We start from the raw sequence: 16,376 nt of genomic DNA, 5'->3' as shown, positions 1-16,376 counted from the left end.
CCTGACAGTGGGGTTTGAAGGTTTCTGTGTGGTGCCCTAGGGGTGGGCACACTGGGTTCCGATGCTGCCTTGGGTCAGTCAAGGGCGCCTCTCCTCACACTGTGGCGTTGATCTTGTAGCTGGTCTGCCTGACTTGGGGAAAGGGACTGGGTTGATAGCTCCATTGGTGACTAGATCTGGAAGAAGGTCTGGGAACACCTTGCTGCAGTGGGGAGCTGCTGCGTGTGGTGCTTCCCTGGAATCCGGTGCGGGCCATCCAGGAAGATGCCCTCTAGGCCCCGTCTTGTCCCAGGGTGTGGCTCCCTGTGGGGCTGGAGGATGGCTACACACACACTTGGAGCATTATCCCCACGCCAGTCCTCCTTCTGCTTTCAGGTCAAAGAGACTTGCACACTTAGCATCCGGACCAGTCTTTTCCCTTCCGTGTGTTGCTAATTTACACTTGTTTAGTTTGAAAACCAAGCATTTTTCTGCTGCCAGCTGCCTTCTAGCTCCTCCGAGGCAGCCTCCCAGGCGGCTGGGGCAGGCTCCAGGCTTGTCTGGCCCACCCTGGCCTACAACGATGGGGGCTGTGGACTGCGGGGTAGGCCCCGCTCAGTGGGCAGGGATGGGCTGGGGGCCGGCTTGTGTAAGGAAAGGAGCCGCTTTCAGCAGCTTGTTAGCATTGTCAGGAACGTGTCAGATCAAGGACTGGATCCCCGTGTAAACCTCAGACACAACAAAGAGCATTCAGAAGGCAACTGCTTCCAATCCCCTCTTGTGTGTCCCACATTTGGCTCTGCTCCCCGGGCTTTCTGGATGCCCCCTTTGTGATGCTGACCATGGGGTGCAAGGCTAATCGCTCTCACCAGCTATGTGATGTGGTGACATTGGCAGCTGGGTGAGAGCGCAGACCAAGCCCTGGCCATCTAGTGATGGGGCAGCCTGGAGAGGAAGGAAGAAGGGAGAGGCTCCTTCAGGCCTCCTGCTCCTCCATCCGGCCTCCTGCAGCCTCTTGTTCACCCAGCAAGGACACCATGCAAGGACCCAGGCCAGCCCCGCCCTGTCCCACCTTGCCTGCACATCCAGGCCTCACCCTTGAGCATTCCCTGCAGGAGAGGACATGGCTTCCAGTGAGACTAGGAAGGGGGCACGGAGTCTGGTTTCTTTTTTCAATCACGATGCGTTTCTGACCTTGAATTCCACTTTCAAGGCTGTTCCAAGAAGACACAGTATGGAAGCAAGTGTAACTGACCTGTGCCCCCTCAGTCCCCAGCAGAATCCCCTGAATAACATGCCTGCTGGCCTCGCCCAGGCAGGAGGCTGCCAGTCACCCCGCAGGGTGCCCAGATGCATTCCACACCCCATTGGGCTTTTCTGCACCCTACACCCCGAGTAAGTGGTAATGAGCACCCCAATGTGCTGACTGACCCCAGCCCTTCTTGGTCCATTACAATAAAGTGGCTCTTTTCCCTTAGAACCATTTTTGTCAGGGTGTCTTTAATCAGTGGCTTCCCCAGGGACAGTATTTTTAGAAGTTGTATTTTTCACACTCTCCCTTTTCCCCTTTTGGAAATTCTCTTCCCCTGCCTAGTGAAATGGACTAATGAGATGCCAGGAGACTTGGGGCCGTGTTAATTGGAACAGGTACAGAGGAAGCGGCTCGTGCACACCTTCAGCTCCATCTTGTCTCACCTGCGATCCTCTCCCCCGTCTCTCCGGAACAGGTGGCACAGACGGCAGATGGCGTGGACGCTGACCTCTGGAAAGACGGCTTGTTCAAGTCCAAGGTTACCAGATACCTGTGTTTCACAAGATCGTTTTCCAAAGAAAATGTAAGTGTAGGGGTGGTTTCTATTTGCTGAGTGGGCACAGATAATTACACTCCTGTTTGGAATTTCCTCATTTTTTGTTGTGGTTTCTTTCATTGCTGTATTAATTTATCTGAGCTTTTAGTGAACTGGGTAGAATCGGCAGCCAGCGCTGGGTTTCATTTATTAACAGTATTATTAACCATGTACCCAAGTGCACAATGAATTCCATTAAAGTGTGTTCTCAAAAGGAATTTCTCTCTCAGCTCTCATTTGCCTACTTTCCTTCAAGTGACAGATCACGGTGGTGTGGACATGACCGCCTTCCAGTGGAGCTGGAGTTGATGCTGGCCAGCAAATGGCAGCCCCACTCAAAGGGGACCTGCCCTACCTGCTCCTGGTTCCCAAAGGGACTCCCCCTTGAGTCTCTGTGGACATTAAATGTCCATTGTTTCCGTGGATAGGTATTCACTTATGCAGATTTCTCTTAATATGCTGGGTTTTGTTACTTGGATCCATGAATTAGGAAACTTTAAATATCCCTACTAAGTCTTTCCCAATAAGGTGTTTCAATGGGCGGCTTAGAAAAGAGGGAAATAGCTCTGTTATTTCTCCCCTGCATCAGGCCTGCCTTATTGGCCCCTCACCCAGTCCCTCAGCATTGCCCTCCCCATAAAGACGGACACTGAGAATTGGGTTTAAGGCTTGTCCAAGGCCACGCTCTTCCCTGGCCTCAGGTGGGGAGCAGCCTGATTCTCATTTTCAGTGGGGAAGTTTATTGCTGGCCCACATAGTTACTTCTCTTTCTAATGCGAATGTTTTTTTTTTTTTAAACATTTTACCAACTTATTTTTATAAACTTTGCTAAATAGTAATGTATGTTCATGGTTAAAAAAACAAAACCAAACCATAACAATGACTTCAAACACCGTCACCCAGAGGCCTGGGCAGGGAGGAGTCTTCCTCTCCATCATAGCCCTCAGCCTGGTGCCATGTCACGCACCTGGGTGTGTCCCTTCCAGTGTGGCCACAGGTGGGCCATCCCGCTCTCTGGCTTCCACCCTCTTCCACCCGTTCCTGTTCTTTGTTGGGAGAATTTCTCCTAATGTGTTCAGAACTTGGTTAGGTTTCCCCACCTTCAAGAGCAACATATTTGCTGGTTGTAATGTACTGAGCTTATAATGGAGTAGGGAAAGTCCTGGCACTAAGTGCTGGAAATCTTCTGAACACATTTTCAATACCAGGAAGGTAGCAGCTGAGCTGGGGGACGCCTCACCGTGAGCTGGCAGCCTGTCCACACGGCTGCCTCGGGCTCACTGTGGCCTGAGGGACACCACGGAGCAGGCCAGGAGGTGGCATTGCCTTTCCAGATGTTAGGCTCATGGGGCTGGGGGTAGCACCCATCCTAGAGCTTTCTCACTGCCACCCCCCCCCCAGGGCGCTCTTCCTGCCCTTTGTCCCTGGGGCTGACCTACACTCTTTTTGAAACTAGTTCTATTTTTAGCTTTTGTCACCTTTGTTCTGTCCGCCATCCCATCTGCTGCTTCCTGCAGGAGGTCAGTGTGCTACTGAGGCTTGGGGCTGCAAGGAAGGCTCCCGAGGACTTGAAGGAACACTGTTCATGCCCTCTGTCCCCTGCTGCTTTCCAGGTCTTCCTTCCTGGTCACAGCTCTGTGATCACTTTTGGTTCCTTGGACTTTAACATGACAAAGAAGTCACAGGGCCTTGTTTGTTTTGGGTGTCTTGAGTAAGTGTCTTATAGAAAATGTGTTGCTTTCCTCACTGTTGGCTGGTCACCGAGCAGCTGTGTGTCGGTGCGACGGGTAGGGAGAGGCTGAGGGCAGCAGGAGCAGCCCCCACCCCGCCCCCAGCAGTGTGAGGAGGAGGTGCGTTTCATTTTTGGAAAAAGAATGAATGGGTCTTCTATGGGTTCCAAATGATCAAATCAATAGATTGAATTTGGTTTGGGATCAAATCCGGAGGTGGCAGGGCCACTTGCTGCCCCAGAGTGAGGCAGGAGCCGGGTGAGCTTTGGTCCTTACAGTCGTCCGTCTTGGTCCCGCAGTGTGGGCGAGGGCTGTGCAGAGTGTGGTTTTTACAGCCGTGCAGGAGGGTGTGGGATCTCCAGACTGGGCAGAGTCTTAATTAGGCGACTTGAGACTCCCAATGTAGGAGTTTTGGGAGCCTCCTCTGGAACCTAAATTCCTTTCCCCCAATAATGCTATTAATACAGAAACCTGGCTTTGGAGTGACATTGCTTCCTGGGGAAGGATCGAGATTAATTGCACTTTTCATGCCCTGTACTTTCTGCATTACCTGTAATAATAATGTACATAGATTAGGTAGGGAGGATATTAAACAGAAGGATTTATGAACATTTGAATATTAAGTTGGTTATCTGTGGCTACCTTAAATGCAAGGTTGTCAAAAATAATTACAGTATACCAGCAAATACTGGCTACCAGAGACAATATAAATACCCTGAGTCAGTGCATATTGGGCTTTTGGCATGAATCATTTGCTCAACAAGGATTGGGAATACGTTCTTCATATTTATGAGGAGGAAATGAAAGAGAGCACGGGTGGGGGAGGGGAGAGGAACAAGCAAAATTAATGGTGTCGCAGACCTACCGTATTAAACCCTGAGAGGTGGCAGCCCCAGCCCTGTGTGTGGAGGGCCACTTGGGCTGCGGAAGCATCCACGGTGCAGCCTCCCATTTTGCATGCACAGAAGGATTCTCCCGGGCTCCTTTTAATGGCTGCACCACTGATGCTCTGGTTTTATGACCGGGGACATTTGTAGAGAGTGTGGAGGGCGAGGTCGCTAAGTGGTTTGCAGTTGACTTCTGGAAGCCCAACTTGTCAAGGAGGAGACATTTGAGAAGGATACTGATGAATTCCCATCCATCTACGGGGCAGCAAACATGCCCGGTTGTTAATTCCTCAATGCAGAAAGCAGTGACGACGTGGAAAAGCAACTGCCATGAAAAAAAATGATGATAGATTAGATCAGGCGATTCTGGAAGCGGCTGATGTTCGTGAGTCAGGGTAACGGTTCAAACCCCTCCTGCGAGCTCAGAGATTTATTCCATGCGGCGCGGGCCCCTCTGCACTCATGGGCCGCTCTGTGCATTGTCTTCCTGAGGCCCAGCTCCCTGAGACCATGTCGTGTTCGGGCTTGGTGAGCACGTGGTGCAGAGAGGGAGAAGGGCTTGGTGCTGGCAGGGCCATGAAAACACTGGTTGTAGGTTACACTAGCCACTTGACCTTCGTGTTTCAATTTGAAGAATTTATTTTATTTGTTCGCTTTTGATTTATGATGCATCTTTTAAACATACTTTCATGATTTTTATGATATGGTTTAGATTTGCCCTCAAAGCAAATTCAGTTTGATTTCTGACTCTCCATGACCCACTCAGTTGAAAGAAATGTATCAAAAAGAAAAAAAAAAGTACAAACACATTAATTTATTCAGTGAATCATTGGTGAGCACCTCCCGTGAGCAGGCGCCATGCTAAGCTGCGATCTGCTGTGGAGCAGAGGTCCCTGTGGTCCTTAAACCCTAGGGGAGAGGCAGATATCAAGCACACAGCCTCACAAATACACGACTGTGATTGACATGAGGGAAAAGAACACCTCCAGAGAGCGTGGCTCAGATAGGGCTTGAGGATTCCCGCGTGGCTTCTCACAGGCCCAGCACTGTGCAGGCTGAGGTGGCCCTGCACACAGTGGGACCAAGACCCTTCCTCACTAAACGATGGGGACAGTAGCCTGAGAGATTGCTACCGAGGCCAAAGTCATGCGCTGACCACCTGGACATTGGTCCAGGGACACAGAGAAGTACACCGAGAGTGTGCTCATGCTGGGCTCGGGGGCGAGGCACGTCTAGGAAGTAGGGTGCAGGGTGTATTGCTGGGATCCTAACAGGAGAGATTTGGGATGGGAACCCATCATTCCCTCCGTAACTGACTCTGACTAGAGAGAGGGGAACAAGGCTGCAGGTGACTCCGAGGATGTTAATGAACCTCAATGGTGGCCCTGTGTGTTTAAGTTGTAGGGCAGATTTCTTTAGGGCTGTTTCCAGCATGAAGTACAGGCTGCAAGTGCCAGTGTGCTCAAGAGCATTCTCTCCTGCAGGTACAGAATGGCGCTCTGTCTCAGAAAGATGTGTCCACACTGGTTACGGAAACCGTGCACTGTGGACCCCAAATACCAGCACTAACCAGGAGCTTAAGAGGCCCTCGTGCGTGTCGTGTTAGAAGACGTGTGGTGCTGAGGCAGCCGTGTTAGTTTATGATCGCTGGGATTTTGCTAAATGTATCTAGCGACCGAAATGTGTGTCGGTAGCAGGCTGGTGATTGCTCAGGAGTCTGATGGGTTCCCTGTTCAGTTTAGGTGCAGCTCTTCCCGTGCAGGTGCCCAGGAATCTGCTGTTTCTAAAACCTACTGCCCTGAGATCTGGTGCTCAGGGCTGAGTGGCAGCCAGGCCCAGGGACTGGTGTGCACAGCTGCCCTCTGCTGGGTTCTGTCCACATCGTCTGCTGGGTGGCCCACCTGGCTAACCAAGGCCAGTCTGAGTGAATAGCTTTGAAGTTCTGCAGATGAAACTCCTTCCCAGCGGCCACTGAGTCCCTTCGTAACCGCTAGGGAACATTAAGTGTCACCTCCTCTAATTAACCTGCTGTCGTAAAGCTGTACAAGTCATTGTGTTAAATGTGCATTTTGAAGCCAAAATGGCGAACCTGCTGCAGGCGTGCTCAGCCTAATAGTCTGTGTCTCTCTTTCTTCCCAAGAGTCATTTGGGGAACGTGTTAGTGGACATGAAGCTCATTGACATCAAGGACACGCTGCCCGTGGGCTTCATCCCGATGCAGGAGACGGTGGACACACGTGAGTCTCCCTTTAGCGCTGCTTCTCACGCGAGTCTTCTTCCCCCAAGTAGCATCTGAGGGATTTTTTGTGTGCGTTTTTCTTTGGAAACATTTAGGAGGTCCTACTGTGTGCCCATGGACAGTGTCTGCTGCTTTCTCCGTGCGTCCTCCTTGCTTCCCCAGGGCTGGCAGAGATCCTGGGCAGCCTGTAAGTAAGCAGAGGTCCCTCTTCCTCAGCGGGTGGCCCCAGAGCTGGCCTAGCCAGGTCAGAGTGCGGAGCTGTGACGGTCGTGCTGCTGAAGCCAGGCTCCACCCGAGACCAGGAGCTCAAGAGGAGAATCAAAGATGCCCAGGGGATTCACATGCAGCCCTGTGTCCACTGGGGGCTCGGAAAGCCAACAACACCAGTGAGAACCAGAATAACCCCGGGCAAGCACACACGGGAGCCGGCTTTGAATACCCTGACCACCAAGGAGCACTGAGCATCAGTGACCTGCTGATGGACAGAGCTGCCTCGGGATGCTGGGCACCTATGGTCCGGTGGCGCTGGTGGTAGGCAGGGCTAGAAAGCTCTGGGCACTGGAGTTTCCTCGTTCTCATTGGGTGTGCCGTGCCCACCAGGTGGAGCAGGGAAGGAGGAGCAGGCACACCCTCTCGGCCTCTTGCGTGACCCCAGGTCACTTATGAAGAAGCTCAGTTCTCATTCTTTGTCATGCGCATTCCACTTTTCTGTGCTGGTCCCAGTTGGGCTCACCGTGGCCTGTTGTCATTTTCCTGCTGGCATTCTGTGTGGACCCACGGCAACTGTGGTTTCAGTGAAGCAGGTGAACCCGCCGTTTGGCCTTATCTTCGTTCTCAGTGGCCTCACTTTTAACTCCAGGTCGTTTTTAGTGTCGTCGTCATGTTATACAAGCTACCCTCTCGCTGGCTGGTGTGGACCGTGTGTTTGCTATGCATTAGCCCTGGGGTTTACCTCCCTGACAGCGTTTCATGTTCAAAAGACCCCTCTTTAGAGATCCATATCATTACACCCATTTTGCATATAAAAAATGAGTTCTAGTAAATATTTAGGGTTCAAAGAATTTAGCAAAGTCTCACACGCACATTTAGAGGTGGGAACCCACGCAGTGCTGCAGCCTGTAATCCCAGCAGCTCAGGAGGCTGAGGCAGGAGGATGGCAAGTTTCAAGGCCAGCCTTAGCAACTTAGTGAGACCCCATGTAAAAATAAAGATTAAAAAGGGCTGGGGTTGGGCTGGGGATGTGGCTCAAGCGGTAGCGCGCTCGCCTAGTGTGCGTGCGGCCCGGGTTCGATCCTCAGCACCACATACAAACAAAGATGTTGTGTCCGCCGAGAATTAAGAAAAAATAAATAAATATTAAAATTCAAAAAAAAAAAAAAGGGCTGGGGTTATAGCTCAGTGATAGAGCGCCCGTGGGTTCAGTCCCTAGTGCCTCCCACCACTGTGCACACAATACCAGGTGCACACTCCAGTCTGTCTCGGCCACTTTTAATCACAGTACCACTGTCTTGTACAGATAGATTTCATATATTTATGCAGAGGGTATTTTTTAACAACCTTATTAAGATACAGTTCAAACATTTAATTCACCCATTAAGTACGATTCAGTGATTTTTTAGAATATTTACAGACCACTCTCAATTTTATCACCACAAAGGAAAATCTGGACCCCTAGCCAAGGCTGTCTACTGCTTCCAGCCCTCGCCGCACCCCCTGCACTCCTGGACGGCCGCTCAGATCTGCTTTCTGACTGATTTGCTTGCCCTGTGTGTTTCCGGTGGGTGGAACGTTGTCTTGGGTGTCTGGCTTCTTTCCTTGGCGGGACGTGTTCAAGGCCGGAGCACCATGGCCCCGAGCTCCAGCTTCCATTGCCAAACACACCACCCGACGGGTGTCCCGTTTTGGTAACTCACTCGGCTGCTGGTTTCGGTCGTTCCTACTTTGGGGCTGTTATGACAATGCTGCTGGGAACGTTCGTGCACAGGTTTTTGAATAGACACGTTTTCAGTCCTCTCGGGTCTGTGCCCAGTTGCTGGGTCACTGCGTCTCTGTGCTTCACTTTAAGGGGACACCAAGCTGTTTCTCAGGGCAGTGGCACCATTTCACGTTCCCATCAGCTGTGCGTGAAACTCTGACTTCTCCATGTCTGACACACCTGTCCGTCAGTCCTTCTGTTTCCAGCCATCTTCGTGGGGGCCATGTGAGGTTTCTTTGTGGTCTTGACTTCCACCTCCCTAGTGCCCGGGGTGCTGTTGGCCACTCATGTACCCGCTCTGCAGCGACATCCCTTACAATTCTTCGCTCACTTGGTAATGGGTTGTCTTTTATTATTGAGTTGTAAGAGTATTTTAAGTAGAAGTTCCTAAACAGAAGATGATTGGCAAAAATTTTCTACCATTTTGTGGTTTTTCTCTTCATGTTCTTAATGGTGCCCTTGAAACATGAACTCCACCTCTGCTGGAGCTCTGCTTATCTAGTGGCTGTGCTTTTAGTGTCATAGAAGCCACTGCCCAATCCCACCCAGGTCACCAAGTTTTACACCTAAGTTTTCTTCTAAGAGTTTATCATTTTAGCTCTTACACTTAGGTCTAATCATATTTAGCTAATTTTTACGAGCTAGGGTCCAGCTTTATTATATTGGACCGATCTAGTTGTCCCTGCCCATTTGTTGACAGGACTACTCTTCCACGTTGGATTGTGTCGGCACCCTGTGGAGCGGTGCTGACCGTGAGTGCAGCGTGTTCTTTCTGGACCTGGTTCCATCCCCTAGGTCTCTGCACAGTCTCAATTACTGGAGCTTCGTAGCAAGTTTCGAGATGGGACACATGACTCTGTCACCTTTGTTCATTTTCAAGGTTGTTTTGGCCATTCTGGGTCTCTTGAGTGGCCACGCGCATTTTGGGATTAGCTTGTCAGTTTCTGCAAGGAAGCCAGGGTGGTTGGCAGGGCTGGTGTTGCTCTGTCGTGGCTGGGGTGCGTGGGGTTCTAGAGGACGTCCTGTCCACAGTCGGCCTCCACTCTGACTCTCCAGGCCAGTCCCTGTGTCCCAGTGCTCAGACTCTTTGCAGACCCCACCTGTCTCCCCTCGGTGCCCCTTTCTCTCGGGGCTCCAGGAGTTTGGGTTGCCATTCCCCTTGCCCACAGTTCCCTTTCCTCCACTTGAAAAGTCCACACCCTGAGTGAGCATCAGGGTGCCCGCTGCAGGAAACCGCCTCTGATCCTAGATCCCACTTGGAAGGAAGCCAGCGCTCCCTCCACACAGCCAGGGTCAGGCGCTGCAGGCTCCAGCGGGAAAGATGGTGACCAGCACCATCCCTCAGGGAGCACGGTCCTGTGGAGGGCCAGGCTGCAACAGAGGTCTGCATTGCAGCCAGCGTGACCTGTCCGGGGCCGTGCACACACCTGGCACAGCACAGCTTGCTGAGGCTGGGGAGGGGCGGGCCAAGGCCAACAGTGGCAGGAGTGGAAGGAGAGCCATTGGTTCCACCTCCCAATTCCCGCCTTCACCTCTGTTGGGACAAATGGCCACATGGTGTAGGTGGAGGACCCCGGACTCTGGAGTCTGTCTCACTGATGGACAGACTGGCACTGTCCTTGAAATTGTGGGCTCCAGGTAGATCCTTCTCCCTCCTGGGCCTCAGTTAAAACCTCCCTGCCACGGAGAAGGATGTGAACTGACTCTGTGATGCTGGTTGATGCATGACAGCCACGCACATGCCTCCCTGCCTTTGCCACTCGTCTGTTTCTTTAGGACAGATCATATTTAGATCATCTCTGGCCCTGGCCCTGGGCCTGGGGTGAGGCAGAACATCAGAGGCTGTGGCAAAGGAAGGCAGCTCAGGACATGGCACCAGGAAGCAGAGAGCTCCACTCACCAGGGACAATATATGAACCCCGAGGGCACACCCCAGTGACCTACTTCCTCCAGCCACCCCCTACCTGCCCACAGTGACCACCAGTTCAACCTACCATGGGGGAGTCCACTGATGAGGTTGAGCTCTCCTCAGCTAAGCCTTCTACTCCTGAAGTTCTTGTGTTGTCACCCACAGAAGCCTTGGGGGCCCTCCTAGCTGAACTACCGCCACCTCCCCACGTGGCGGTTTGCATGCAGCGCGGCCTCGGGGAAGGTGAGCTTTGTTGCTCTCTGTTGCCAGGTGGACGTCCAGAACCCCCGTCCACAATTCCACTGGTGATGTGAGCTTGGGCTTGGTTTCCACAGGCCTGCGTCAGCGTAGGCTTTCAGTTTTTTATTGAGTTTTACTATTTTAATTGTAGTGACCTCACTGCGTTCCTTGCTGGCGAGCTGGACACTTCAGAGGGGTTGGCTTATTGCTTTTGCTCCGTCTCGTGTGAAGCAACTGCCTATTGACTGAGACTGACTCACAGACGGGCACAATTCCCACTTCTCCCCGGCTCTCTTTAGTTTCACCATTTGCACTGGTTTTCATTTTTGACAAGGAGTTGACCTACAGTGCCTCTATGTTGACACACTACAGAGCCACAAGGGTTTCCCATCCTGCGTTTTCCTCTTATTGAGCCAGCTCATTGCGGGGCCCAGGGCACAGCCCCATCAGAGCCCATGGTCTGGCGATGGGGGGCCAGGTGCCCTATCGGGGACTTCTGTCCCCATTTCTGGGCTGCATTGGGCATTGTCCAGCCATGGACATTCTGGGGTCAGGACCCAGGTCTCCCTTGGGTGCCTTATTGCATAGGAGGCTGGGTCAAGGGAGCCTCTTCACTTCCCATCGTGGGGCTACTTCCTGGAGCTCTGCCCAGGGGACAGGAGAGCTTTATGGTCAGTCCTGTGTCATATGAGTGTATTCAAGGCCCTGATTTCATAAAGTCAGCCAAATAGACGAGACTCCTGTAATTAATTTAAAACACAGTTTGTTGCAGTCATATAGCACTTAAAAACCGGAAGAGTGTTTGTTTAGTAAAGTGCTGTGTACTTTCTCTGTGTTCATTAGCATGACTGAACACATTTCTATTGACTATGTAGAAGATGTTTACTTAAAATTAGGCCTGCTTCAGCGTGTGAGCGAGCGGCTCCTCCTCCCCCTGCACCGCGGCAGCCAGGAAGGGAGCACGGTCAGGAGCCGAGTGGCAGCCGCCCGTAGGACACCTGCACTTGGGGTGCCCCTGAGGAGCGGCCTCCCCTCATGCTCTCAAAGGCTGACCTTGGCAGCTGACAGATTTTGAAGGTGCAGGGTTGTGTGACCGCCAGCCCAGGGCACCATTCCTGCCTTGCTGGACACAGTGCTCTGGGTCTGGATTCGGGAGGCTGTTTGGCTTCCAGGTCTGACCCAGCCCTCGGCTTCTGCACCTGTGGAAGGAACCACAGGAGTTTCAATCTAGTTCTTTTTAAAAAACTCCCCCTCATCCTAAAAGCTAACAGCCACCAAGCAGCACCATGGCTATACAGGGCAGGACCCCCTCCCCATCTGTTTCCAAGTTTGTGCTGTCAATGCAGATTTCCCGCCCTGGAACTGGACGGCCTGAAGGTCAATACCAAGCACAGATGCTACGCTTACACCGGGACCGACTGTGATTTTGATGGAATTTTCCTCGTGGTTCATCTTTACTGAAGCCTCCCGTGTGCCAGGGCAGGTCAGGTGAATGGTACTTGTCACCACTCACAGCCACCTGATGTCCCCAGTAGGTTGGGCTTTGCCAGCTCCCTCCCACAGATGATGAGACAGGGCTCAGAGGATGTAAGGGTGCTCCTAAGGCCACGGAGCCACAGCACAGCAGTGGCGGAAGTCAGCCAAATCCAGCCTCCTCAAGGCTGTCTGGAACCCGTGCTCAGAAGCACAAATGAGCAGCTTCACACTGCATCGGCCACCCAGGGCTGCGAGGGCACCACCGTGCTGTGCCAAGACCTGAAAAGTGAGAGGAAAGAATTGCCAGCTGTGTCCTTCCTTTCCCATAAAAGGGAAGACCAAATAGTTGATGAAGAAAGGTTGTTTTGATGCAGAAGACCTCCAGCTAGCCAGTGCAGAGGAAGGGCAGAGTCAGAAGGCACCATTGGGAAACCCTCAGAGGTCTTAGCAGTAGCACCTGGTGATAAGGAAATGGCTTCCAGAGCTGCACTTGGGGACTCTGTGAGCAGGGTCCCCAGCAAAACCGGGGAAGCATCCCCAAGATGCAACACTGAAGGGGACACATACTGCCTGTGAGGTGGCCTCTTCTGAAGGTTGGCCTGAGCCCAGTCCAGCCTTCAGCCCCATCATCTCACAGCAATGGGAGGGACAGCCCATCTCCCTGGGCTGCCCATGCCCTCAAGAAAAGGATCATGGGCAGGTCTGTGGAGCACAAAAGGGACCAGGCACCTGTGATCAAAAGTGACACACAGACATGGTCTGGAGCAGGATCCAGAACAGCCAATGGTGCAGCTTGAACATGGGCCCCATCGGCTGCCACGGGAGCCTCGCTGATCTCATCAGGAGTGGTCATGGCATGTGGTCCTGTAGAAAAGAGGCATCTGAGTAAATGCCTGCCAAGATGATGACATGGGACAGGATGTGGCATCAGGGACTCATTTTGAAGATCCAGCTAGATTTAGGGTGACCGAAAGTTGGAACTGGCCTGTCCATGGTCAGCAGCATGAAGCCGAGTGATGAGGCACAGGGGTTCTTCCTGGGTTCCCTCCACCCTGGGTGGGTTCCAGGATGTCTATAATAAAATGTGAGCAAGAGAACCCTGTGTGGTGGAATGCGCAAGTGCCTAGCCTCCCCGGTGGGCCTCTGCAGATGGAGGTCCTGGCCTTCAGCTGCCCCAGGCCGGGCACATATGGGGTCAGGTCCTAGATGTGGGTCAGTGTGACTGTGCACTTGTTTGTCATAGCCTGTGGCCCTGGGAAGGCAAGGTGGAGCTGTCCATCCTGCTGCCTGGGAAGATGTGCGGAGACCAAGGGGGCATCTCTGCAAAACTCATGTCTTCTCTGTGGTCCTTTCCTTTAGAGGAGGTGGCTTTTAGAAAGAAGAGGCTGTGCATCAAATTCATCCCCCGGGATTCCACTGAAGCTGCCATCTGTGACATTCGGATCATGGGCCGGACCAAGCAGGCCCCTCCTCAGTATACGTTTATTGGGTAAGTTTATAACACAGGTGTCATCTGCTGCTGTCGGTTGTGAGTGCTCGGACACTCCTCGGGTGAGGCCCTCCCAGCCCGGGCCCTCGTTCTGCCCTCCTGCTGTGCTGCTGTGCTGCAGCTGTGCAGCTTGGCAGGCCTTTGGCCTCCCTGTGCCTCGCCTGGTGCGGACTGCCGCATCTGGACCTCCCTTTCCCTGTCCTGTGCAGCAACCCAGGCCCCCTGATCCCTCTGCAGATTTATGGTGTGCCCCTCCTGTGTGAGAGCAGGCCCTGTGTGTGCAGAGGCGAGGGGAAGACCCCGTCCTCACCACACAACAAACAAGAAAAGAGATGAGATGATTTCAGATGGTCAAGAAAACGGGACTCGGTGAGGCCTGGGCTGCTTCAGTGAGGGGGTCAGGGCAGCAGCATTGCACCAGAGACTCAGTGTCAAAGAGTCCAACCGTGGACATGAGCAGACCGAGCCCACGGGTGGAGCCGGCAAGCTGTAGGCAGGTGGGACTGAGCGTCTGTGTTCTGGGAACAGAAGCATCCCTGTGTGGCCAGAGCAGACATGGAGGGACAGGGTGTGGGGGCTGCGAGGGAAGCCATCTGCAGGGCTCCAGGACGTAGTGGCTGTCTGGGTTTTATCCCAGTGGGAAGCCGTCAGATGGTCTGAGTCAGGAAGAAACACAAGTAGTAGCCCTGATAATTCACTGTGCAGTTTTGGACCAGCTGTTTGTCTTTGCTGATGAGCAGGGAACTGCCAGGGCCAGGGCCGCCAGGTTGTGTCAGGTTCACCCACAGCTGCAGCACCAGGCCCGGCCCCAGAGCCACGTCATAAATACCAACTCTCATGAAATCACAGGTTTCACTCTGAGCTCTTTTTGTTGTTGTTTGTGGTACCAGGGATTAAACCCAGGGGCTCTTGGCCACTGAGCCATATCCCCAGCCCTATTTTGTATTTTATTTAGAGACAGGGTCTCACTGAGTTGCTTAGCACCTCACCATTACTGAGGCTGGCTTTGAACTCTCCATCCTCCTGCCTCAGCCTCCTGAGCCGCTGGGATTACTGGCGTGTGCCACCGTGCCCAGCTCTGGGCTCTTTTGATTGTAAGTGACAGGAAACCCAACCCAGGTAGCTTGAGCAAAAGGAAGAATTTGTTGCCTGACACAGCAGAAGAGCTCTGGGCAGATTGGCTTCAGTGGTCAGAGGGTTTCCCAGGATGCCCAAGACGTCTTCCTCCTTGCTTAGAGTCCTCTGGAGGACCCCATCTGATACCTGATCTCTGGGGGAAGCATCAGGGTGCACGCCTTCACCCACGTTCCTGGTAGTTCACACAGAAGCTCTGGAGTTCAGTCTCGTTGTCTGACTGATCTAACTAGGGTCTGGGGCACCCTTACCTGGACACTGGTATCGGGAAGATGCCAGTCTTTGATGGCCCAGGCTGAACCAGAAGCAGGGTCAGCCCCACTGGAACTCAAGGATGAACAGCGAGGAGGTGTCTGCCCCGGACCTGGGAGGGGAGGGGAGGGGAGGGCCAGCAAGGGGAGGAAATAGGTGCTAGACGTCCAGAAGGTGGACGTGTGCTGTGCTCCATCAGTGGAAGGGAATCTCGGGAGCCGTGTGCAGTCTTGGGCCCCGTGCTGCTGCCCCTGGCCAGGCACTCCTGTCACTGAGGGAGCACCCTCCACCTGGCCGAGGTCAGCCTCGGTGGTCTGTACTCTGTCTTGCTCTTGTTCACTTGAGCCCAGAGCTGCCGTCACTCTCTAAGCAGGGCCTTCCCTCCCGCAGACATGGCATGGCCACAGCCACAGAGGTGGCCGTGCGTGCTGCCGTGTGCGTGAGCAGCACTTTCTTCACGCTTCAGCTGGGGACACCGATGCTCGGGATCTAGGCTTTGTGGTTCTTAGCAGGAACTTGAGCTGGGAGTGTAGCTGCGAGGTGAGCTCTGACTTAGCACACACGAGCTCTGGGTTCAGTCCCAGCACCAACACATAGAAGACAGACAAAAACAAATGGACTCTGCGATCGTTCCTTTCTTTATACTCTCAGACTTCCTGTTTGGCAGCAAGGTTTAATTACAGAGGTAGGATTGCAGGAGTAAGAACTAGGTACGGGAATAACCACAGGTCGGTACCTGCGTGCAGTTACTTGCAAGTGGTAGAAACCAACAATTTTGTAATGAACTTTCAAAATCTAATTTTAGTATTTTTAATTACCAACTATGCTACTGTAAGAAGATGTAATTTTAACCAATTGAAACAATTCTGAAGAATAGGTTTTTACTAATGTTTGTCTTGATAATCAAAACTAGAGTCTTTTCCCCTATCATTTTGAAAAAATCGTTAAAGTGTAGTTTCATTTCATCTTGAGCCAAAAATTCTTTCCCAAGGGAAGACAATTCCAATGTTAGTTTTAAGTAAGGGAAGAGAACTCAGTGTTCAGAACAGAGTCACTTTTTTTTTTTTACTATTTTTTTAGTTGTAGTTGGTCACAATATCTTTATTTTATTTATTTATTTTATGTGATGTTGGGGTGGAACCTAGTGCCTCACACGTGCTAGGCAAGCGCTGTATTGCTGAGCCACAACCCCAGCCCCAGAGTCACTTATTTTTCAAAA

The 16,376-nt window shown here is 52.4% G+C and overlaps 1 protein-coding gene across 4 annotated transcripts in view; it reads left to right on the top strand.

The window, feature by feature from the left end:
• Positions 1-16,376, top strand: part of MVB12B (multivesicular body subunit 12B) — a 178,240-nt gene that overhangs the window by 66,595 nt on the left and 95,269 nt on the right. For all 4 annotated transcript variants that reach the window (XM_081267108.1, XM_081267110.1, XM_081267109.1 and 1 more), the window contains 3 exons: positions 1,707-1,814; positions 6,584-6,680; positions 13,642-13,771. In XM_081267108.1, the coding sequence (XP_081123234.1) occupies positions 1,707-1,814; positions 6,584-6,680; positions 13,642-13,771 (335 nt within the window). The remainder of the gene's footprint in view (positions 1-1,706; positions 1,815-6,583; positions 6,681-13,641; positions 13,772-16,376) is intronic.

The sequence above is a fragment of the Spermophilus citellus genome (assembly GCF_964194105.1).
Source record: "Spermophilus citellus genome assembly, chromosome: 2".
Lineage (NCBI taxonomy): Eukaryota > Metazoa > Chordata > Mammalia > Rodentia > Sciuridae > Spermophilus > Spermophilus citellus.
This window is presented reverse-complemented; position numbering and strand designations above follow the sequence as displayed.